At 41.3% G+C, this 24,130-nt stretch overlaps 1 protein-coding gene across 2 annotated transcripts in view; it reads left to right on the top strand.

Annotated features, from left to right (window-relative positions):
• The window catches only part of MAP3K7CL (MAP3K7 C-terminal like), an 89,830-nt gene extending 70,376 nt beyond the window's left edge, over positions 1–19,454 (top strand). For both annotated transcript variants that reach the window (XM_030579408.1, XM_030579418.1), the window contains 2 exons: positions 1,187–1,302; positions 18,258–19,454. In XM_030579408.1, the coding sequence (XP_030435268.1) occupies positions 1,187–1,302; positions 18,258–18,438 (297 nt within the window). In that variant the 3' untranslated portion in view covers positions 18,439–19,454. The remainder of the gene's footprint in view (positions 1–1,186; positions 1,303–18,257) is intronic.
• The last annotated feature ends 4,676 nt before the right edge of the window (positions 19,455–24,130 follow it).

The raw sequence follows: 24,130 nt of genomic DNA, 5'->3' as shown, positions 1-24,130 counted from the left end.
ATTTCCTACCAGTATTATGGACAAAGTGTGCAGCTCATCTCTGATGTCTGAATTAAGCTGCATTTTTTTAGAAGCAGCAATACCCATCAACCTCCACTTCCCCCAAATTTACTTTCAGCACATTAGTTTTAATTCTTGAGAAGAGTCCCAGGGTGGGGTATTTTTATTTGCTGTATTTACAATAGTGGATTTCGAAAGTTTACATTCTTCTTTTAAAAACAACTTGCTGTACTAATATAGGGACTGCATAGAGTGAAGTCAGTGATAAAACTCCCATTAATTTCAACGGTGGACAATTGGGTCCCTATTATCTGAATACTCTTAAAGAAGTGTTTTCATTGTCCTCAGAGTTTTTCACTTCTAAAGCACATTCCATCACTGGAACTCAAAACACTTCACAAATATTAGTGAATTAAGCCTCACCTCAGCCCCTAGGTAAGTACTATCTGTTTCCTTTTGCAGTTGTGAAAACTGAGACACAGAGAGAGAAACTTGCCCAAGGTCACATCAAAGGCTGTGGCAGAGCAGGGATAGAGACTAAGGTTGAAATTCTGGTTCCCTGAAAGTAAATTGTAAAACTCGGCCCCAGATCTTCTGGCTGACAGTGGTGTTCTTTAACTATAAGACCATGTTCCATAAAGTGGCATGTTGAGGGCGGGAAAGCATGTATATGAAAACAAAACTATTTAGCCAATGGTTTCTCAGTGTACCCTTTTCTAATCTTATAGATGTTTATGTTTGAATTAGAGCTCTTCCCACCATCAACTCAAATTAATTTTCTGCTTGATTCTGCAGTGAAATTATAAATACCATGTTTTATATTGTGGCGTGGATGTAACTGGTGCTCCAAATTTAGCATTATTACTTCACTGTACCTGACGAAGATGTTGTATAAGGAGAATATCCTTCTAATCCAAATTTCACTGCTGGCTTGCAAAGGTAGCAAGGAAAATTATGAAAATATTTGAAGGGTTAAAAGGTTTATGTTTACATGTGACCGATGGGAAATAACAGTAATAACATTTGGTCTGGTCCTGCAGTCCTTGCAGTAAACAGATGTTTTCCCTGAAAAAGGACTACAGGATTGAACCCACATCATATCTTGGTTTTTAAATAGGCAAGATTTCATTTCTAATGTTTGTCACATGCATAAGCATTAGATTATTTTTTCTTTCTGTTTGTGAAGCCTCTGCCTCCTTGCCATGACTCTACAGAATCTATGGAGGTGTTCAAGCAGCACTGCCAAATAGCAGAAGAATATCATGAAGTCAAAAAGGAAATTGCACTGCTGGAAGAAAGAAAGTAAGTAACTTTTCTCCAAAGAAACCTCAGTATTTACTTATATGTTCAAAGGAAAAGAACAGTAATTTGCATGAAGAAAAACTTTCATCATTATTTTAAAAATTACTACAGAACCATTCACATGGAATATGATTTCCAGGTTAGTGAAGGAAAAGTAGAAAATGCTGCCAGAAGTAGGTATTAAAGAAAAATAGTATTTTTGTTTTAGTAAAGAGACTAAAAGAGTAAAAGTTTGAATAAGGAAGCTAACATTCAAGATCTTGATCTATAGAAACCCTTAATAATCTAAGACAGAAGGTCTTTGTGACCCTATTCCCATGCCTAGGATAACTGCAATTGGACAGAGCAGGCCGTCTCTCTGTCCTAAGGTTCGGCCATGACCAGGACGAGAGCAGAACTTTAACTATTCAGGGCTCTCAATTATGCAACTGACCACTGAAGGACATCCACCAGAATCCCTTTATTGGCTGCTTTTAGGACACTGTATGGCCTTATTCGCACAGACTTGCACCAGTCTAAACTAGTGCAATCCCCTGCGTAGACACCCTTATTTCAGTTTTAAGAATGATTTAGTTCTGTATAGCTTAAATTTGTTTTTTATTAACTTTAGTTAAACCTGGCAAAGATGGTGTGGACCCTCTGATTTGTAGTTTAAAGTCACACCTTAAATTAAACTATTGCAACCTTGCATGTAGACAAGCCTTCTGGAAGACCCATTTATTATGGCATATCTACCTTTGACCATTTTTTTCGGTCCCTCTCTGTCCCGTTGTTTTGTGTTGCGTTTCCAGACTATTCCTCTTCTTTTTCTGTTTTCCTTTTGCCTGGCAGGGTGGTTTGCCTGAGTTACATTAAGTTTATTCTCTTGCCAGACCTTTCTGATCCAGTTGATGGCTTATTCTGACTGTCTCATCCTTTTTATAGTAATGGTTTGCATTGACTTTATGGCATGGTGCTCAGTTGATCACCATAATTATATAAACAGATTAAACAAAAAATTTTGATGCGAATTGGATTCTTCCAAGGTGTCATTAATGTTAAATCAAATGCCAGACGTTGACAACCAGAATGATTCAGCATTTTCAGTAAAGAACGAAAGAGTGAGAATAATTCAGTTGAAAAGAATACTCTAAGTAGATCCTTAATCTACTGTACTTTCCATTTCTGTTGTATAGTATTTGGATTTTATTTTAACAAAAGGGCAGCCATCCCACAGAAAAAGGCATTTTTGTTGTAGCTGTGTTTCACCAAGCCTTGGATTGAGGTGGAGTGAGAGAGGGTGAAAAGCTAATTCAAGAGATGCATCCTTCTTTAACAAACCATTAATTCTGATGCTATGGGACTTTGGATTTTCCTCAGTGCAACAAAAGCATAATTTTCTGCCTCAGTTACCCCAACTCAGGAGATTCCTTTTGAGGTCATGTAAGAAGGAGAGGTGTGATCAGAGACCCAACTATAAAGAATGTTAAGATTTTAAGCCCCAGACCTACAAGTGGGTCCAGATGAGTGAACACCTGCCCTTCTTGCAGAATCCCACTGAAGTCAGGGCTGGCTCTAGGTTTTTTGCCACCTCAAGCAAAAAAATTTTGGCTGCTCCCCACCGCACCCTGCTGCTGCCCCAGCCCTGGGCTTTCTCCCCCCCCAACCCATATCCCCTGCCACCCCAGTGCTGGGCTTCCCCCTTTCTCCCCCACCAGTGCCCTCCACACACACCTCCTTCCGCCCCAGCCCTGGACTCTTGCCTCCCCCAACCTGCACCCTCCTTCCACCACAGCCCTGGGTCACTGGTAACTCGCTCCCAGGGCGGGTCATTCAGCAGGAATTTTAGATGTGCACAGAACACAGACAGGATTGGTTCCCATATGGTTACAGAGCTGCAGTAAAGTGGAACAATTTTCAGCTTGTGTGATTAGAGGATATCTGGATGCATATTATAAGACTGTCCTCCATAAATGAGGAAAAGTTGAGGTGCTTTTATTATTCTTTTGTTCCATTCTTTCTTTCTATGGGGAATTTGCCAATGCAATATCACTGTCTTCCTTTTAAACAAACAAACAAACAAAAGGCAATGGCTGTTGAAAATAGCAATTCCAGTCCTAATAACCACTGGGAAGCATTTCTTGCTCAATTTTATTCTACTTTTTCTACAGCAAGTTACAGTGGATCAGTATATTTGATTTGGGAGAAATGAAGTAACAGCTGCCCCAACTGAGCTTGAGCACTCCTGAATTTTGAGGTGTTCAAATCTGGAAGGCAGGTGCTGGGTATGTGTGGGGGAGAGGGGGGAGCTGTGGGCTCTGTGGGGAGCACGGCGTATGTATGCAGCAGCGTGTCTGGCACTGTGCGGAGCCAGACAAGCTGGTCTGAGTGGCACAGTAAGGGGGCTGGGGGGTTGGAGAAGGGGTAAGGGGCTCCGGGGGGCATTCAAGGGACAGGGAGCAGGGGGCTTTGGATGGGGCGGAGGTTCGGGGGGGCAGTCAGGGGACAGGCAGCAGTTGGATAGGCATGAGAGTCCCAGGGGTTTGTCAGGGGACAGGTAGGGGGTGGGGTCCTAGGGGGGACGTTGGGGGGGGTCTCAGGAGGAGGCAGTTGGGGACAAGGAGCAGCGGCGCTTAGATAGGGGCTGGGATACTGGGGGGGGCAGTTAGGGGCAGTGGTCCCGGGAGGGGGTGATCACATGACAGGGAGTGGGTGGGGGGGTTGGATGGGTTGGGGTTTCTGTGGGGGGCAGTCTGAGGGAGTGGATGGTGGCAGGGTGGGGCTACCCTCCCTCCCCATGGAGTGTCCTGGTTGAATGTTAAAATATGGTTTCCCTGCCATTCACAGTGCAGCTCGCTGCTCACAGCACGCTGTCGCATGAGGTCCCCCTCCTTCCTTTCTGGTTGGTAATGGCCGAGGGAATTCTGGGAAATGTAGTTCTTTCCCTGCTCCAGGGCTGGCTCTATAAGCAGGGAGCTAACCAAGGAACTACAGCTCCCAGGCTGGATCCCTGCCAGCTGCCGCCCCTGCAAATGGGCTGCCCCAAGCAAGTGCTTCCTTTGCTGATGCCTAGAGCCGCCCCTGACTGAAGTCAATAAGAATCTGTAAGGATGCAGGTATCTGCCATCAAAGGGGCAATCATAGGACTGGGGCCTCAGTTATTACCTGAACAAACTTCCTACTAGCAGAGATTTTTCTACTAATTCCAATGATTTTTGCAGTAATTCCTTATTTTTTTTCCTCCTGCTTTAAGCCATGCAAGTATTTTATTGTCTGACAGATATGGTTGCTAGCTGAGGCCAGCTGAGAGAGCTATGATATTAAGGATACATTCCAGAATGTGGTCTTTTATGCACTGTTAGAGCCCATAGTTTTATCTTTAAGAATTGTTTTCAGAACAAATTATAATTTCTGTTTTGAGACAAATTAGTTTTTATGCATAGGTGAGATAGGGAGTGTTTGGCATTAGTAGTTGGTCAGGATATACCACCAATGTCAGTATATTGATAGTATATGTAGGGTAGGAAAAGCCATATTCTTTGTACTAAAGGTGGAGGATGGACCAAATGGCATGAAAAATCCAACAAATCTTGTAATGATTTAAAAGATTATTGAATTTGGGATCCTAAAACTGACAGATTTTCCAAACTGTCCACCTAAGTTGCACAAGCATAATTTACCTCTGGATGAGCAAATACAAATATGCATGTGTAAAATAAATGTCTGTGTCCAAATGTATGGTTGTGTGTGTAAATTTCGATATATGCATTTATTGGGATTTGGGCCACCAGTTCTGAAGGTTTGATCCAGAAGTTGAATGGAACCGATTTATTGTGAGTAGATCTAATACAAGGAAAAGAATTCAAAATTAAAATTAATAACATAATATGTAAGTGCTAACAATGTATTTTTGTAACTTTATATGGGAAGAAATTGAGACTATTTATCTGTTCCACCACAGATATTAGTCCAAAATTTTCAAACTTGTCTAAACTTGGTTATCTAAAGTCAGTTACATATTTATAATCCATATTTAGCACCCAAATTATTTCAGTGGAAGCCATTGATGCTTGGCACCTCTGATAATCCAAGTCTGATACTTATATATCAAATTATGAATTTAAGTGCCTAACTTTAGGTACGCAGGCTTAAAAAGATGGCCTTATTTTTTTTTCAGAAAGCTGATTATAAATGTTTTATTACAAGTGATACATACCTGAATGAACTACACACATTTTCAAGCAAAACACACTTGAGACTTTGAGGTTTTTCTTTAATAAAAATCTTTTAAAAATAGTTTATTGCATATGATAGAATGAAATTTGTCTTTTGGGAACAGAGTTATGTATATACAGATCCTATGACAATAGGCACATAAGAAATGTTTAATTCTGGAGAATTCCAAATACATATACAAAAGTATATCCAAGCAAGAGTGGCTATGTAATTTCTTTCTGGACTATTGTTATATATCTCCTAATAATATACGTGATACCTAGATACCATGGTGGTGGGTGCATTAGAAATGCCTAGACAGATAAGGATGTCAGTCCAGCACCTTTTACTAGCTCTCAATTCATTTAATCTGGAAAAAAAAAAAGGAGAAAAAGATTTTTGGCCTGTTGACTAATTTTTTTGATAGTACAATACTGTTCAGACAGAAACAGTTTGAAAGTTACAAGGAACAAGATATAAGTGGGGGTATTTGCTGAAATTTAATAGACTAAAGTGATTCACACTGGCTGGGATGAAATGGGATATTAAATATTCCATAAATTAGAAGAAAGGGATGTTTTGTCTCTTCTAAAAAGAAGTGGGCTGGAGTGAAAAGTCTGTCTGAATGACAGAAGTTCAAAAATGGAGTCTTTTCTGAGCTTTCTGAAACTTCACTAGTTTAGGGATTACTGCAGATGTCCCAACTTTACTACATAATATTATCACATTTTAATCTACATTTATGGAAATATGGATTCATAATAGTGTAATATGCCAGGTAAATATAATCCTTGCTTGTAAATATTGAATACAATAAACTGATAAATACACACATGATTTCTCCCTTTTATTTTGAACAAATAGTAACTTGTGTAATCTTCCACTCCGTTCACATCTTTACTGAAGCAAAGAGATCTTATGTTAGATGGCTACCCTGCCAGCATTCTTAACTTACTCTCCACAGATTAGTTTATCTGTGGAATGCAAAGGTCAAACACTACCTGGCAACACATACTGCCAGGAAGCCTGATGATACAAAACTCTGTGTTCAAAATATTGAACAAGATGATGGTCTGCTATCGTATGGCAAATTAGCACTATTGCATAGATCAGAATTTATCAAGGAGGAACTTAATCAGATCAGAATGATATCATAAGTATAAATAGATGTCAGTGCCACAAGCACATCTGAATAACTACAGCTGAAAAGTGTTATTTTATAAAATGATTTCTTTATAACTTTGTTTACATACCAAAGTGACAGATGCCTTAGAAATATGGTAGATAAATAATGTGTAATTTGTCTGTCTTGCCTTCTCTTCTTTCCTAGAGCAAATGCAGGGCAGTTAACAATCTTGTTTTTCACTTTTGTCCTGCATGCTAGCCCACCAGCCGGTGCTAAGAAGTTAGCACCAGCCCGTGTCTCTTTTGGTCTCCTGTTGCTTAGGGGCCCACTTCTGGCTGCTTTCTCTTCCTGGCCTCAGACCTCTTCCTTCACAATGTGCTTTTCACTACTGAATGCAGGGGGAGGCAGGAGCACAAAACTATAAAGGGAGGTGGTGAATTGACTGCTGCATGCTACAGCAGGAGCCTTTTTGCCCCATTTTCTTTGTGGGAGAGGCAGCTAGTAAGAGCACAAACCATGGTAGGTGTGGGAGCAATGAACACATTTACCACATGAGGAAGAGGGGATCAAAAATTGAGAATTATAGGGTAGAACAAAGGGCAAGACTGGTGGGAGAACATGTTGTAAATGAGCATAGCTCTGACTTAATTTGAATTCTGCCCATTTACACCAGCAGAGAATTTGTTCTGATATGTAGGGCAAGGGATAAACTCAACCTGAAATGGAAGAAGAGATAGAAAAGGAAGAAAGGGATGTGGAGGCAAGAATACACCACACTTAGATCAGTGAATGTAATTTAATTTATGTTCCTTTAACTTCTTATATTTCCATGACAGATGTGTTAGATCTCTAATTTTGAGTGAAAGGGATAGGATGGCTGGTTATTTTGGGCACTTATTACTGACTAACTAATGACCCTGGATTATGCAGTTAAATATTAGAGTTATCTTGTTGCTAGCTATATTTTGTATTATTAGCTCTGGCCGGTTTTATCTTTTTCCTCCTCCAAACAATTCTAACACATGTGTTTAGTAAATGTGGCCTAGGATTGTCCCTGTTCTGTGCCACAGATACCTTTTCACTTCCCTTCCTCTATGTGTATTGTAGTAGACCCCTAGTTGAGGGTATGCTTATGCCCTGAGTTACAGGTTAGTTCACTCTTTTTCTACCACCCCACTCCCGTCCCCACCAAAAAAAAGAAAAAAGGCTGCCTGCTTACACAACCTTTTATGTGGTACAAACATTCAGGTGAACTGGAGATGGGGGTTTTCCATCCTTTTATTAGTGTTCCTGGATACTGCTAAACCACCATTGACATAGATGATTACTGGCACATGAAGAGAGTTCAGAGAAGCAAAACTTAGCAACTATTTGCAAAAACAGTTTGCCCACGGAACATAGGAATTCCCATATTGGATCAGTTTAGTAGTCCATGTAAACCAGTTTTCTGGCTCCAATAATGGCCAGTACCAGCTGCTTCAGAGGAAGAAACTCTGCAAGCACGTATTTATGGAATAATCTGTCCTTAGGGAAAATTTCCTTCTAATTTCCCATAGTTAGAGGAAGGTGAATGTACCAAAGCATCCGGGTTTATATCCCTCCCACAGGTCTTGATTATTTTTTTTTTAATTGCTGTTATAAGTTCTAGGTATTCTTAGTAGCCATGTGAGGCTTAGGCATTGCTACTCTGCAATAAAACACCTGCACCTGGCCTGTGTCAGCTGACTCAGGCTTGGGCTGCAGGGCTCTGAAATTGCAGTGTAGTCATTTGGGCTGGATTCCAAGTTCAGGCACCTGCTCCCTGATGGTTCCAGCCCCAACCTGAACATCTACACTGCAATTTTATAGTCCTGCAGCCTGAGCCTGAGTCAGGTGACACAGGTCAGCTGCAGATGTTATATTGCAGTGTGGAAATACTCTGTCTGATCCTCTTAGGCTTAGTGATGACAAAGTGTTACACAGACTAACTGTGTTGTGTGCTTTTGTTTTTTTTAATCTATTTCCTTTGATTAGTTTTGCATGTCACCTTTCAATTTCATGGAATGTTTTCTTAGTCTTGTAATACAAGAGTGGGGAATAGAAGCCCTTACATTACCTTCTGTATGCTGTTTTTTATTTTATATGCTTTTATCATGGTCTCACTTATTCATCCCCTTTAAGATAGTCCCAAACTTTTCAATCTTTCCTCATAAGAGAGCAAAGAGTCCTGTGGCACCTTATAGACTAACAGACTTATTGGAGCATGAGCTTTCGTGGGTGAATACCCACTTTGTTGGATGCATGCATGCGTCATGCATCCGACGAAGTGGGTATTCACCCATGAAAGCTCATGCTTCAATACGTCTGTTAGTCTGTAAAGTGCCACAGGACTCTTTGCTGCTTTTACAGATCCAGACTAACACGGCTACCCCTCTGATACTTGACCTCATAAGAGAGTTTTCCTGCTCCTAATCATTCCTGTCACTCATCTCTGAGCCACCTCATACTTCAGTTTCCTTTTTAAAATGTGATCATTACTGCAGTGTTTCAGATGCATTATAGAATGGCAATATAATTTCTATATTAATTTTCATCCTAGTCCTTATGCATCCTAACATCTTGTTTGCTTTCTTTGACTGCTGTTCTACATTGAGCAGAGGACTTCATTGATACCTGTGATGTTCCTAAAAATGCTGTGTATCCCAAACCCACCAACTTCCTATTCTGCAAATTGCTCAGTTTACTCACATTAGGCTTTATTCTCCACTGACTTGCACCTTTTGTAACTATTTGCGCTTGTGCAAAAAGGTTGTAAAACACTGCCAAATCAGAGTGGTACGCTGGCTTCATTTAATCCAAAAAGACTCTTCAGCTTGTCCTGCCATGCTGATCAGTGCTCAGATGTGCTAGGACTACACGGCTGAAGCATGCTGTAAGTGGCACGACTACAGACTCTGCCTTTATAGCTTAAAAAACAGATTGTTACTGGTCCTTGTTTGAATATCCTTCCCAAGCAGAAGCTCATTGCAATCCCTGTACTCTCCTAGTTCCCTCTGAGATGAGAACATGGACAATGTTCCCATCTTCCCCCCAAACTGTAAACCTCAAGCAGGTGCAGAATTTTTCCCCTCACGTGTGGCCCCGTTGGCCTGACTGGAGCTGCCCATCCAAATACAGAAGTCAAACTACACCTATGGGTCAGAGCAACCCCAAAATGTTGAATGAGGAGGCAGGACTGTGATCCTGCCACCAGCTGACAGGCATGCACGCTACATCTTCATAAGGGGTGGCACATGCCCCTGAAAGTCACACATCCAGAGGCATAATCCTTCCTATTCCTCACACAGGAGAGGGAGGGGAGCGACTGTGCACCACTCCCATGAAGGGACAATGCCTACAAGGTACATTCCACCCCATATCTGTTGTTTTTTTATTTGTTAGAAATGAGCTAGCAGAATTTGCTTGTATTTATTATTTATTCAGAATGAATGAAATAAAAAGGCACCTCTGCTTGCCACAAAAAGAGCCTTTACTGTGCAACACTGCAGGGGTGAAAATCATTTCATTAAGGCTCTGCTAGTTTCTTTAATTTGTCTTTTTGCTACTGTAAGACATGCATTTCATTTTTACCACGTAAACCATGCTTTTCATGGAAAAAACAAAGTGGACATCGAAAAAGGACACTACAGATTCTCTCATAGCCTCAAGTGTCTTAGCAATGGCATAGAAAATGCTTTATCAATTATGTTAGTTTAACCACAGTGTAGCTGCTAAAAGAAAACACAGATTAAAAAAATGCTAGAGCTATTTATTAAGCATTCATAACTAAGGCTAGATGGTGCAAGAGTTTATTGTGATATCCTTCAAACTCTGAACGCTTAGTTCAAATCCAGGGTTAGGTCACAAGCAAAAATTAGTAGGTGGTCTCAGCCTTTTTTGAGCATTGTAAACCACACCATTCATAACATTTAGCAGTTCCCTGGTATTCTAATCTTAGGCCTTTGTAACAGGCTGATAGTGTTTGCCTGAAACATTACCCCACTCTGTTAACAGGTGTTGATACTGACAATAAAAGAATAAGTAAGTTCTGCTGACTCAGAGGCAGGCAATTCTTTATACTATTTGAATATAAGAGAGGTGCAATTGGCTTTCTAGGAAAGAGGATCTAAGGTGTGGGCTGAGCAGCGAGGGAAGGAGCATTAGACACAAACTGTTTGTGAAGAAGGTTTGAGGTGATCTTGATTATCTGTTTTTTTTTATTACTTCTTATTTAATAAAGCCAAACCCAGGAAGGGGTTATAGTCTCTTGGTTCTGTTTGTAGGGCAAGTTGGAAAAAGTGCTTGCTCAGAGATTTGATCGAGGTTTTGCAAGTCAGGATTGATATTCATTTACAGATTTGTGCAAGTTTGTATAGTGTCTGCCTGCACTTCCCCTGGTTTGAAGACAGCTAAGTATTGTTGGTGTCTGATTTTCATAAGTACTAATATTTTTTTCCCTAATATTTGTCATGGATTTAAAAGCCTTTACCTGCTGGTGCTGAAAAGCAGTGAAATGAGATTCTGATTACTGATTGCTTTCCTTATTCTAACTTTGTTTAGTGTAACTGCATACGTATAAGAAAAGTAATGAAGAATAAATCTGAAGTAATTTACCTGGAATATTCATAAGTTAGGAAGTGGTTGCTTGAAAAAGCTCAAGCCTTCAGTCCAGCATTGCACCCAATGGAATAAGTGGAAAGACATTCTGAGGAAGACCTTAGCTGGCCCCAAGTGATGAAAATCATGGAAAGGAAGTTTCATGTCACTAAATTATTAATACAGTTAAATTAATACAAACTGATTCCTCTTAAATAGATTGCATAGCCCATAAAAATGTTTAGCTATTACTCATTTTCACTTGATCCTTAGGCTGGCAAAATTCCTGTTGATAGCAGCCTAGTAAGAAATGTTCTCTTCAACTCAACTTTGGCATTGAAAAAAATAGTCGTTCCAGTATAGGATAAGAAAAGAGGAATGAATCAGTCAGTAACATTCTGCTTTTTAACAAAGAATATGATATAGTTAGCAAAGGGAAGTTTTCCATATTATGCTATAAGATTTTCCTGTATGAATAAATTGAGGTACCTTAAAAGGATGCTGAGGGAAGAACAAAAAGAAAGAAGACAATGGCCTCAGATAAGGATTGTCATAACATTTCTTCCCAGATCTGGACCTTAGCATCCAAAATATGGGTGTTAGCATGAAAACCTCCAAGCTTAATTACCAGCTTAGATCTGATATCACTGCCACCAGCCAGGAATTATACAGTGCCTACCTCACTGTGGTCTCCCCAAAACCTTCCCTGGAGGACCCGCAGACTCAGATGCCTCGAGTCTTACAACAAAGGGAAATAACCCCCTCCCCTTGTTTCCTTGTTACTTTCTCCCAGGCTCCCCTCCCTGGACGACCCTAGGAGATTTCCTGCTTCAAGTCCTTGAAACACAGATACTGAGAGATCAAATCTCCCTCTCCCCTCACCCAGAGGGTATGCAAAGTCAGGCTTAGTAAATCTAACACAAAGAGAGTTTCCCCCTGACTTCTTCCTCCTACCAATTCCGTGGTGAGCTGCAGACTCAATTCCCTGGAGTCCCCACTAAAGAAAAACTCCAACAGGTCTTAAAAAGAAAGAAAAAGGACATTAAAGGGTCTCTGTATTAAGGTGACAATATACAGGGTCAATTGCTTAAAGGAAAAAAAATGAATAAACAGCCTTATCCAAAAAGAATACAATTTAACACATTCCAGCAACTACACACATGTAAATACAAAAAAAACCAACAATATAAACTTATTGTCTTACTATCCTTGTACTTACAACTTGGAAACAGAAGATTAGAAAACCTGGAGATAGAAAAATCACTCTCAGAGCCGAGAGGGCACAGACCCAAGACAAAGAACAAAGAACTCACACCCAAAACTTCCCTCCACCCAGATTTGAAAAAGTCTTGTTTCCTGATTGGTCCTCTGGTCAGGTTTTTGGTTCCCTGTGTTAACCCTTTACAAGTAAAAGAACATTAACCCTTAGCTATCTGTTTATGACAAGGATACCAAGCACAGACTTGTCCCCGCTCCCCAAGTTGCAAGCATTGTTTTGCCCAGACTGGGAGCTAACTGCTCACAGGGCTATAAATGCTTAAAAAGTTACTTAATCTGTGGGAAGCAGGATGATGAAAAGGACAAGGCAACTTATAAAGGAAACTCTTCCTGAAGCAAGGGGTTGAACTGGTTGGTGAGTTAAGGGAACAGACTATGCCAGCCAGCCCTTAGTTGGACTTGGAACGTGTCTTAGGCCATGTCTGCACTACAGAATTAAGTCGATTTAAGTTACATTGACGATCATAAACTGCTGTAATTACATCGCTTGTGCACGTTCACACAACGCTCTTTCTGTCAGCAGAGCACGTCCACAGTTGGTGCTCTAGCACTGAGAGAGAGAGCAGTGCACTGTGGATAGCTATCCCACTGTGCAAATCGCCAACTTCTCCCACTAGGAGTTCTGGGAATGGATCACAGTCCATCATAGGGGTGGGGTCACCACCCCGTGATGCAGTTTTCTCTGTCCCATGATTCCAAGGACTTTTGACTGTATTTCATGCTGTTTTTCAACTGCACCTGTAAACTTTGCATCTGCCATTTCTGCCTGAAAGCATGGATCCTGCACTGATCACTGGACTTGTGATGAGCTTTGTGAACAAAAAGAGGCTGATCCTGCAGTATTTCATGAGCTGTGAATCTGAACAGGATTCCATGGTGCCTGCCCTGCTGTGTACCATGGAAAGAAAAATTAAAAATGGATGTTGGCATTCATCGAGCAGCTGCATCCGGTGGACTATCACTATTGGTCTTGGGAAACAAGCACCTAGTAGTGGGATTGGATTGTGATGCAGATATGGGATGATGAGCAGTGGCTGCATAACTTTGATATGCGCAAAGCCACCTTCCTTGAACTCTGTGTGGAGCTTGCAAGAACATGAAAATGAGAGCTGCCCTAACGGTGGAAAAGCATGTGTTGATCACTGTGTTGAAGCTGACAACTCCAGACTGCTACCAGTCAGTTGCCAATCAGTTTGGAGCTGGGAAGTGTGCAGGGCCATTAATCACCTTCTGCTATGAAGGACTCTGACTCTGAGCAATGTGTAGGAAATAGTGGGGAGCTTTGCGGCAATGGGATTCCCTAACTGCTGTGGGGCGAGAGATGGCACACATATCCCTATTTTGGCCCTAGACAATCTTGCGATGGAGTACATCAACAGAAAGGGCCATTTCTCTATGGTATTGCAAGTGTTGGTGGATCACCAGGGTTGTTTCACTGACATGAGTGCAGGGTGGTCAGGGAAGGTGCGTGACGCATGCATCTTCAGGAACACTGGCCTGTATAGAAAGCTGCATGCATAGACTTTCTTTCAAGATGAAAAGATTCCAATAGGGAATGTGCAAATGCCTATAGTGATCCTGGGAGACCCAGCCTACCCCTTACTCCCATGGCTCATGAAACCATACACCACAGCCATTAGGAGTGCTTCAACATTTAACTCAGCAAGTACAGAATAACCAAGAATGTCCATTTGGCAGATGAAAGGGTCACTAGTGCTGCCTTTTTGGCAGGTTAGACCTCAGCGAGGAAACTATTCCCGGGGTCTTAGCAGCCTGCTGTGCTAGGCATAACATTTGTGAAACCATGGGGGGAAAGTTTGCCCAGGGGTGGAGTTCTTGAGATGGATCACCTGGCGGCTGATTTTGAGGACTCAAACACCAGGACTATTAGAGGGGCTCAGTGGGGGGCTATTCGGATCAGGGAGACTTTGAAGCAGCATTTTGACAATGAGCCCCAGCAGTGTGTCGTTCAGTAATGAATTGAGCCAAGCATTGTTTACTTGCCACATTGAATGACCCCTGTAATGATTCCTGCCTGAGCATTAATTGTAGTCTGCAAATGTGGCAGTCACCACTGTGTATGAATTTCTGTTGCAACCACCTTGCATAAGTCACAAATAAAGACACACTGACTTTGTAAAACTAAATTTTTATTAAACTGCAGTGCACAGATTAACATTTCTTACAAGGGACATGATAGTGAGCAGCACTCTCTGAAGTGAGGATCTCACAGCTATGTGTAAGTCCAACTTTCGTTATGGGAGATGTCCCTGCGGGTGGTGTGCCAGGGGTACTGTGGCAGGCCAGAAAGTGCAAGGAATATACGGGGGGAGTTTGGGAAGAGAATGGAAGGCAGGGCGTCGAGCACTATAGTGCAGTCAGGGACCCAAGCATCTCTGTTTGGTCCTCCGTGAGCTTTATTATCTGCTCCTGACCCTGTATTATCTGCTCCTGGCCCTGTCTCCTCTCCTGGCTATCCATTTCTAGCTTTTTGTTTACTGTCTCTCGCCACATTCTGTGCTCACTATCAGCCTGATCTGACAATTGCAGAACTTAATGAAACATGTCCTCACTCCTCCTCATTTGCTTTCTTATCTGATAGAGGTGTTCTGCTGGTGTGTAGGACCTGGCCCTCAAGCACACATCTGCAGAAGCAAAAGAAACAGTACACAGAGTCAGTATTGTGTGTGCACTCACTGTCTTTGGGAAAGAGGTGTATGTAACTTTCATTATTAATTTTCCTTGACAAGCACACAGTAAACAGAGCACTAAACATGGTGAGTTTGGCCTGGGGGATGTGGGGAGGGGACGGTGGAAAGGCTCTGGGTGGTTTCAGAAGGGGATCAGTACAAGTGCCTAAGGACACTATTTTGAATACTGGCACCGTTTTCCACAGGCAGGGGCAACTGAAGCTGAAATCACACTACTGAGGGTAACCAAAGATGCAGAGGTGCATTTCCTGCGTGCGTGCGGCTTCCAACAGGTTCCATATGCTGCTTGCTGTGTGCTGCTTTGGTGCCTCCAGAAGTAATTGCCAATTAGTGCAGCAAAGTTTCCTACAATGGGGGAAGAAACAAAGCAGTTCTGCCAAGGAACCTTTGGCAAAGGATTGTAGCATATCTGCAGGAAAGTTTTCTAGAGATCACTATGGAGAATTCCCGGGAGATCTTAGTGTGCATTAACAAACTTTTCAGCAGCGCCCCCACTGTGTAGCTGCACAGGGGAACGAGAAGCAGATGCAAACAATACCAAGTGTTGTTAATTTCAATCCCTTCTCCCATGTGCACCATGTAACAAAATAAAGGTCACCTCTAGCTCATATAACCATGCACTACCAAAGCAAAATGAGTACTTACTGGAACTCCCCTCTCTTGCTTCAGGCACATTAGAGCTGGACCGCTGTTACTGGCTAGATCCCTCTGGAATCCAAAAGAGGTCTTGGCTCACCTCACCATGCCACAGGACAAGCCTGTTGCTTGTTCCATATCATCCTCCAACTTGACCTCCTCATCCACCACTTAATCCTTGGGAATGACTCGACTGGCCACGGCCTCCAGTCCCCTCAAAGTATCCATGGGGCTCTTGGCTGTGAAGGTGGGCTTACCACCGAGGCTGGCGGGCAGTTCCTTGTAGAAGTGGCATGTTTTTAGCACCGCACCAGAGTGATGGTCGACCTCCCTTGCCTTCTGGTATGTCTGCCTCAGCTCCTTGATCTTAGTATGGCACTGATGCATACCCCTTTCGTGCCCCTTCTCATCCATGCCACAGGCAATCTGCTTGTAGGTGTCAAAGTTCCTATGTCTGGATCGGAGCTGCAGCTGCACAGCCTCCTCTCCCCACAGACCCAACCAATCCAGCAACTCCTGTGTACTCCAGATGGGAGCATGTTTGCTGCGGAAAGCCGGCATGGTTGGCTGGGAAGATGTGATGTGAGCTGTCCATGCCAAGCAAACAGGAAGTGGAATTTCAAAAATACCCAGGGCTTTAAAGGCGGAGGGTTGCATGCTTGTGTACCTGGCTGCAGGGCAGCGGAGTAGAAACTGCTTATCAAAGCAGTCATGATGGGCATTGTGGGACACCACCTAGAGTCCCCTTAGGGCGACATAAACGAGCACAATGTCTACACTGACGTGTCACTCTAACTTTGTCTCAAAAAGCTCTGTGCCACTCATCAAGATGGTTTTATTATGTTGGTGTAGCAGGAGAATTAAATTGGCGGGAGGAGAATTGTGTGTACACCTCCACAGTTTTGTCAATGAAGCCTGACTTTTGTTGACAAAACTGTGTAGTTTAGATAAGGCCTTAGTAATGTCATACAGTAGAATCTTATAACTTTACATACAGTGTTTCCATACATATTTTACCAGGACAATAATGATCAGCAAATTATGAGTTTTCAAATGATGCCTCTTCAAAGGCATACTTGTTGTACAAAATTTCATACTCCTGTAAAACGAGTGAACATTGGGGTACACCTCCCTCTTACAAAGCTGTGGCTAACCCAGAGGCAGTTCGTCAGGGCCTTTTTCCTGGACAGGGCATCTGCTACCTTGTTGTCTTTTCTCTTTATGTGCACAATTTCCATATCAAATTCCTGAAGTAAGAGGATCCAGTGTAGAAGCTTTGAATTTGAGCCTTTAGGTTTGTTTAGCCTAATCAATGACTAATGATCTTTAAGACGCTGAATTTTCTATTGAACAGGTAGGGCCTGTTCTTTTGAACAGGGTAGTTGCTTAACTGCCCACACTATAACATAGCATTTCTTTTCTATGACAGACATTCTATTCAGTTGATGTAAATGTTTTGCTTAAGAAAGCAATTGTGTGTTTCATGTTATTCTCCCCTGTTTGCATTAGCACAGCACCCAGACCAATGTCTGATGCATCTTTACGCAGTTTAAACATTTTGTCAAAATCAGGGCTAGCTAGAACAGACTTTTCAGAAAAAATGTTCTTTATCAAATCCTTCTTGGCATGCTTTCATCCAACTGACTTTGTTTAGCTTGGTCTTTTTACACAAATCTGTGATGGCAGAGACAACGTCACCGGACCCACACACAAACCACCTGTAATAATTTACCAGACCTAGAAAGATTGGACTTATTTTTTGGTTTGGAATACCTGCCAATTTACAATAGCTTCAACTTTCAAAGCATAGGGATGTTTGACCTTCCCCTACCCAGTGTCCCAAATAAGGAACTCTGGCTACTTCAGTTTTACAGAGGCTTTTATAGTTAGGCCTGCCTCTTTTGAGTTTTGACAGCACAGTTCCCAAGTGTTCTTTGTAATCAACCCAAGTGTTACTAAATACTGTAGTGTCATCCACACATGCTCTTGCAAAGTTCTGTAAACCATTTAACGCTTGGTTTACCAGCCTCTAGAAGGTGGCTCCAGCATTAATTAAATCAAATGGTAACACTATGAACTCATAGAGTCTTATATCGGTGATGAAAGCAGATTTTTTTCTGTGCATCCTCACCCAAAGGGATCTGCCAGTAACCTTGAGTTAAATCAGAAGAATTGAGATATTTAGCTTTGCTTAAAATGTCCAGTATATCATCAGTTCTAGGCATGGGATATATATTTAATACTGTAACAGCATTAAGTTTTCTATAATCAACACAAAAAACCTTACAGTGTTGTTTTTCCTAGGGACCAAGACCACAGGTGATGTCCAAAAGCGTACCCTGGGTAATGGCACTTACATACTTCAACTTTTATCTTCCTGTTTTCTTAATCCTCAGAAAGGAGCTGATTGCCAGACTGGAACAGGCAGAAAAGGAGAGCATGGATGCTGCTCAGCTGACTAAGGAATATGCAGAACTGACAGAGGAGAATCGGACATTGAAACTGGCTCAGATGCAGTGTGCAGAGCAACTGGAAAAGCTTAGAATACAATACCAAAAGAGACAGGGCTCTTCATAACTCTCAACTAACCAATGAGAGGCAGTCAAATCCAGTCTTTGTTTTGTGCTGGCCAAGAGGTTTTTAAAAAAGGTTCTATTGTAACACTTCACTAGAAACACAGAATATATAAAAGTCTATATTTGATTTAATGCTTGCCAGCCGGTAGCTTAATATAATGGATATTTTATTTCAAGTAACATAATTGAAGCTAATCTAGCCCCATTGTATGTTCTAATAGATCAGATTTCTTTTCTAAAGATATTTCTTCCAATTTAAGAAGATATGGACACACTAGAAACTGATATAAATAGTCTCTATGTTGGGAGTTGGACCATACTAAGACATACAGCAGGGGCAGTGTTAATATATGGAACACTGGAACACACTCATGTGCTTCTATTTTAGTTTAGTTTTCTTTTTAGTTTTAATTTTTTTCATGCCTAAAATGTTGGGAAATTGTCCTAAATCTAATCTGGCTATGGCTCAAGATTATGCTCCAGGTATCTGGCATGTTGATAATGTCAACTTTAGGTTGTTTTAGAAATTCTAAAAGATTGCACATTTTTAAAAAAGGACTTGCATTAAAATAACACTAGCAGATCATTTTGATCAAAGAATTACATTGCCAGCAGTCATTTTCAAGTTACTAAATTGTGAAGAAATAGATAAGAAAGTTTTCTTTCCACCGCCATATACTTGGCTAGAAATTCTTTTCTTTTGAAATTCATTTGTACTGTTTGGCATGCAAGAAATGGAAAAGTTATGTATGGACACTACAGTGGTGAATAAATAAGACTTTATGGCTGCTAATGGAGAATACTTCAGTAAAAGTACCATATATTTTGTTTTTATTTTGTAGGCTGTTTTGGAACAGAAATGACTGAGGGTAGGTACTAACAGTTCAGTGATATATGAATAACTGAGAGTTAAAATGGCTGTTTTTCCTTGCTCTACTTATCACTGTATTTTCCTAAATCAATTGAAAATCCTTTGTTATACTTCCATTTCTATTCATACAGTATTTTTTTCATTAAAAGTGGATATACAAAAAAAGCTATTTTGTGCCTTTCACTTCCTTAATCTTCCCCATATTTTAAACTCTGCTCAACTGGAAGTATATTACACTTTTGTGAGGTTAGAATTAAATACACAAATTTGATGATAAGGTTACACTTTTAAAATTAAAAATGTTAGGAATTGCAAAAGGTCAGATATGCACTGTAACCTTTAACTTTGACCCCATTCTTTTTGTAGGACCCAAGATTTATACTAAATTAACCCAGGCAATTCTCACTGAAGTTATTTAGCACCAAATTTTACCCCAGCTAGTGCAGCACAGAGGCCTAAAGGAGCCCTTACATCTCTCTGCTGGCTAACAACATCAGGTAGCAGCACAGACATGAAAGTAGGTTCCATAGGGCTGCTGCTTACTTCCTCTTGGAGTATGGGGACAGGAGGGGGTGGGGAACAGGCAGAATCTCAGCTCCAATCTCCCCAGCACACTGGGCAGCATACCTTGTACTGGGTCTGTACCTGGGGCAGTTTACTCTCTTCCCAGAGCAGTAGGAAAACAAGAAGGGTAATTGTGTCTGAGTCACAATCTTTTTTCCTGGGATGCTTAAAGAACATGTAATAATGTGCTGCCCATTATTTAGTGCAGATCATTATCTCACAGTGTAGTCCTTGTTGTGTGTACAAATTTGAAAGCAAAACTGGATCCATACATTAAACATATAATGAATCATATTAAATACTTAAGATATGGAATGTGGGCAAGGTAAGAACTTTTGAGACAAATTCTATGCTGACGCACACTGTGTGTAATCTTGTCTTCAGTGGGATTGCACTGAATGCATGACAAATATTGTAAATTCTCTGTTTCCTCCTCCCTATGGTACTGGAGTACTGTGGTCTCGCCACCTGGAATAAATCTGGAATTCTTTAGATAAGGTTCTTGTTCAAAGCCCATTGACATCAATGGAAACTCCCTTTGACTTCAATTAATTTGGGATTTTTTATTCCACTGATCCGATCTTTTTCCATTTAGCCAAATGCTGTTTTTTCCCCTCCTTTATATTGTTAATTAGAATGCACAATCAAAAATAGCTCAATTTTAATTTACATATATGTACTAACATGAATGCACGTGTTTTTGAGAACAGCAGCTCAAAGACATTGCATCACCTGCAAAATGAGTAAAACCAAAATGGAGGTAGATGAAAAAGAAAAAAATAGTCAAGAAAATATCAAATAAGAAAAAGAGAAGAAAAACTAAATGATCTGACAAGTGGACAAAATTAGATCCACTGAACTTTGCAAATCCATTTGTAGGAAAATGAAACTGTAGAAAACTGAGTATAACCAAGAGGCTACTCACAGCGTGTAAAGTATGATTCAGTCAGATTAGCCTTCTGAAAAGAAACTCTTTGTTTTTCTACCAAAAGGTTCTTTAAAAGAATATCAAAGCATGAAATAATAAACTTTCACATAATCAGAGTAACTATGTAGTCTTGACACCCTGGGTTTTTCTTAAAGCAACAACACTGCTAAATGATTTAATGCCAATTACATTTTATATGAAAAGATTTGCTCATGATTTGTGCTCTTTTCCTCTACTATTTTGAGCTTTAAGACTGAACTATTCTGCTAAAAAAAAATCCATTTTAAATGTAATACTATATACAAAAGAAGATTTTAGGCAATCATGTTAAAGGTGATTTTATATTGTATTTCATCTCAGAAATTTTGAATGCCAAGTTCTGTCTCTCTGAGTGTATATACTCAGCTGCCAGTGAGACCTTAAACTTTGTGAACTTTGCCTACCTCTAACAATTGCAGTTTTCATATGGAAAGAGGGTGGAGTGATCCAATTTTGGCACCAATGCAGCAGGAGTCTTTTTTAGTGGATCCCAATAGGTTATTCAGTCTGAAGATATTAAACATATCAGTGCAGTAACATAAATGCAGTTATTTCAGGTCAGGTCACTAGAGAATGGTGGGAGAAGAAAAATGTTTTAAAAAAAAATCTAAGTTTTTCATTTCCAATTACTATTTACTCACTTCTTTACAAACATACCTAATGCTGAACAAGCTTACTTAAGTATTCCAGTTAGCGAGGATATGACTCATGCAGTCCTGAAACTGCCAAATGCTTGGGTGATTTTATATATTAAAAAAAAAAAGCTGGAAAAGAAGCTGCTGCAATTTTTCAGAATTGTTTCCTTTTCCTGGAACATGTTACTATTCCAGCTCCCTTGTGAATTTATGATCTTTGGAAAATTCCTAGAATTGATGCTTTTAAAAATGTGGCTTATTACAGGCTAGTTCTTAATGAAAGATGGAAATCGTTCATGGTAGTTACAAACAGGCACAGGTAAGACAGATAAGTTCTTTCCCATACAGTTGTGCTGTGGTGCTATGGCATGAACCTTTATGTTCGTATCACATTAGCCATGGAACCCAGTTTGAGCATGGAGTTGACCTATCTGAGGTTCTGGTATAAGGTAAGTAAATTTTTTAAAAATCATATATACATATACTACATGTTTTTCAAATAGTAAAACATTTTTATACATTAACAAGATGTCAGTGTTCTTTGTTGCTGAAGCTGTGCAATAGTTAAAATAGCATAATTATTAGATCCTACATATTAGAGACACAAAGTGGGTGATCACAGGTGCCAACTTTCTAATGTGCCAGGGGATGCTTGACCCCCTGCCCTGCCCCAGCCCCACTCCACTCCTTCCTCCAAGGCCCTGCCCCCACTCCAGCCCCGGAGCACCTGTGAAATCGGTGCCTATGTAGGTGAGGTAATATCTTTTATTGGACCAACTTCTGTTGGTGAGAGTGACAAGCTTTCAAGCTACACAGAGCTCGAAAGCATCTCTCTCTCACTAACAGAAGTTGGTCCAAAAGATATGACCTTGCCCACCTTGTCTCTTAATATCCTGGGACAGACATGGCTACAACAACATTGCATACAGATCCTACCTATGGCAGTTTGGTTTCACACTCCAATGGGGCTCTCATTAATTTCATGTTATCAAAGTAGTGGAGTTAGGGAAATCATGGCAGTGCGGGAGCTGATTATGAAAGTGGGACTGGACATTGTGCTTGTTCTCTGAGAAGTGACTATTTAAATGGCATTGTGAGCTTTCACATCTGTTTTGGTGGCTCCTGCTCAACGTTGTTCACTTTGCTACTAAAAAGTTGAGGGTGGGTGTTTCTAACTACCCACTCTGCAACTTATTTAAGGCAAGCTGTTCATTTTTGTTTGTTTCCTGGCTTGCATTTCATCACCAGTAATAAAGCTTCTGTGGCCCAAATTTATTACACCAGTAATAAAGCTGCTGTGGCCCAAATTCTGCCCTGTTATACTTGGGTAAATCTGTTGTAACTGCAATGGCTAGACCTACACTAGACTTGTATGAAGTCTTCAAATTCCTCTGCTCCATCCACAGGGCTGGTGCTACCATTTAGACGGACTAGGCGGTTGCCTAGGGTGCCAAGATTTGGGGGTACCAAAAAGCGATGCCCCCAATTTTTTTTAAGTGTTTCAGTGGCTGCTGAGGGAGAGGGAGTCTGAGCTGCCCCCGGCAGCCCAGGGATTCCCCTGGGTCAGTGCGCCACCGCTAGCAGCCAGCAGCCCAGGGGTTCCCCTGGGTCAGCACGCCGCCGGCAGCCCAGGGGATCCACCGCACAGTCGCTGCTTCGCTTCTCCTGCCTCTCAGTCTTGCAGCGCCAATCAGCTGTTTGGCGCCACAAGCCTGGGAGGAGAATTAGAGCAGGACAGCGTGCTTAGGGAGGACGCGGAGCAGAGGTGAGCTGGGGTGCGGAGGTACTGCAGGGCTCCTCGGGCCAGGGGGTGGGGAGCTGCTGCGGGGGGCGGGGAGCTGCTGTGGGGGTGGGGGACGTGCCTTGGGGGTGGGGAGCTGCTGCAGCGCTGGGGGGCGCAAGGTGGAAGTTTTGCCTAGGGCGTGAAACTTCCTGGCACCGGCCCTGTCCATTCACCACAGAATCACATCCATAGAGTGGGGTTTGACTCATAGAAATGCAAAATTATTTGACACCATATCTAGCCACCTTCTCACTAGCAAATGATCATCAGTTGGCATATGCTTTTCAAAGTCTTCAGTTAAGTCCTTGAAGATTCTTGTATCCTAACCCCTTTAGAGCAATGGAACAGGAAATCTTGAAAGGATTTTGTATGTAACATTTATCTGAAGAACATACTATTAAAAAAAATTAATTGTGGATACTCCTGCAGCATGCAATGATAGAAACATTTGCTGAAAGAGTGTATTCTTCCCTAAAGAAAACCAGCCAACACCAGCCAGATGCAAAACAGAATTCTTTTTATCAAATTCTAGGCAGTGTTGCTAGATTATTAAGGTTGCCCAACACTTCCCAATATAAGAGCCAGTTTTCAGTTGCTTCTGCCCAAACTTTCTGGTTGGGCTGGAATTTTCCATGCCAGGTGTCAGCCTCAGGCTGATATTTAGTTTTGAAATTTTCAGCCAAAATAGTTCAGTTGTTTTTGAGAATGAGGCTAGGCAAAAATATGCTTTTTGCCTGTGTTAGATTCTGATAACATTTGAACAGCTCTAGCACCCCCAAGTTTTGGCATAGAGCCACTGAAATTTGGCAGGGAGGGTAGTGACCTGTGTGTTTTGCTGTGTCCATGAAAATCCACCCCAATTTGGCCAAGTTA

The sequence above is a fragment of the Gopherus evgoodei genome, chromosome 1 (assembly GCF_007399415.2).
Source record: "Gopherus evgoodei ecotype Sinaloan lineage chromosome 1, rGopEvg1_v1.p, whole genome shotgun sequence".
NCBI classification, from domain to species: Eukaryota; Metazoa; Chordata; order Testudines; family Testudinidae; genus Gopherus; species Gopherus evgoodei.
The sequence above is the reverse complement of the archived record's forward strand: the minus strand, read 5'-3'. Positions and strand labels throughout refer to the sequence as shown.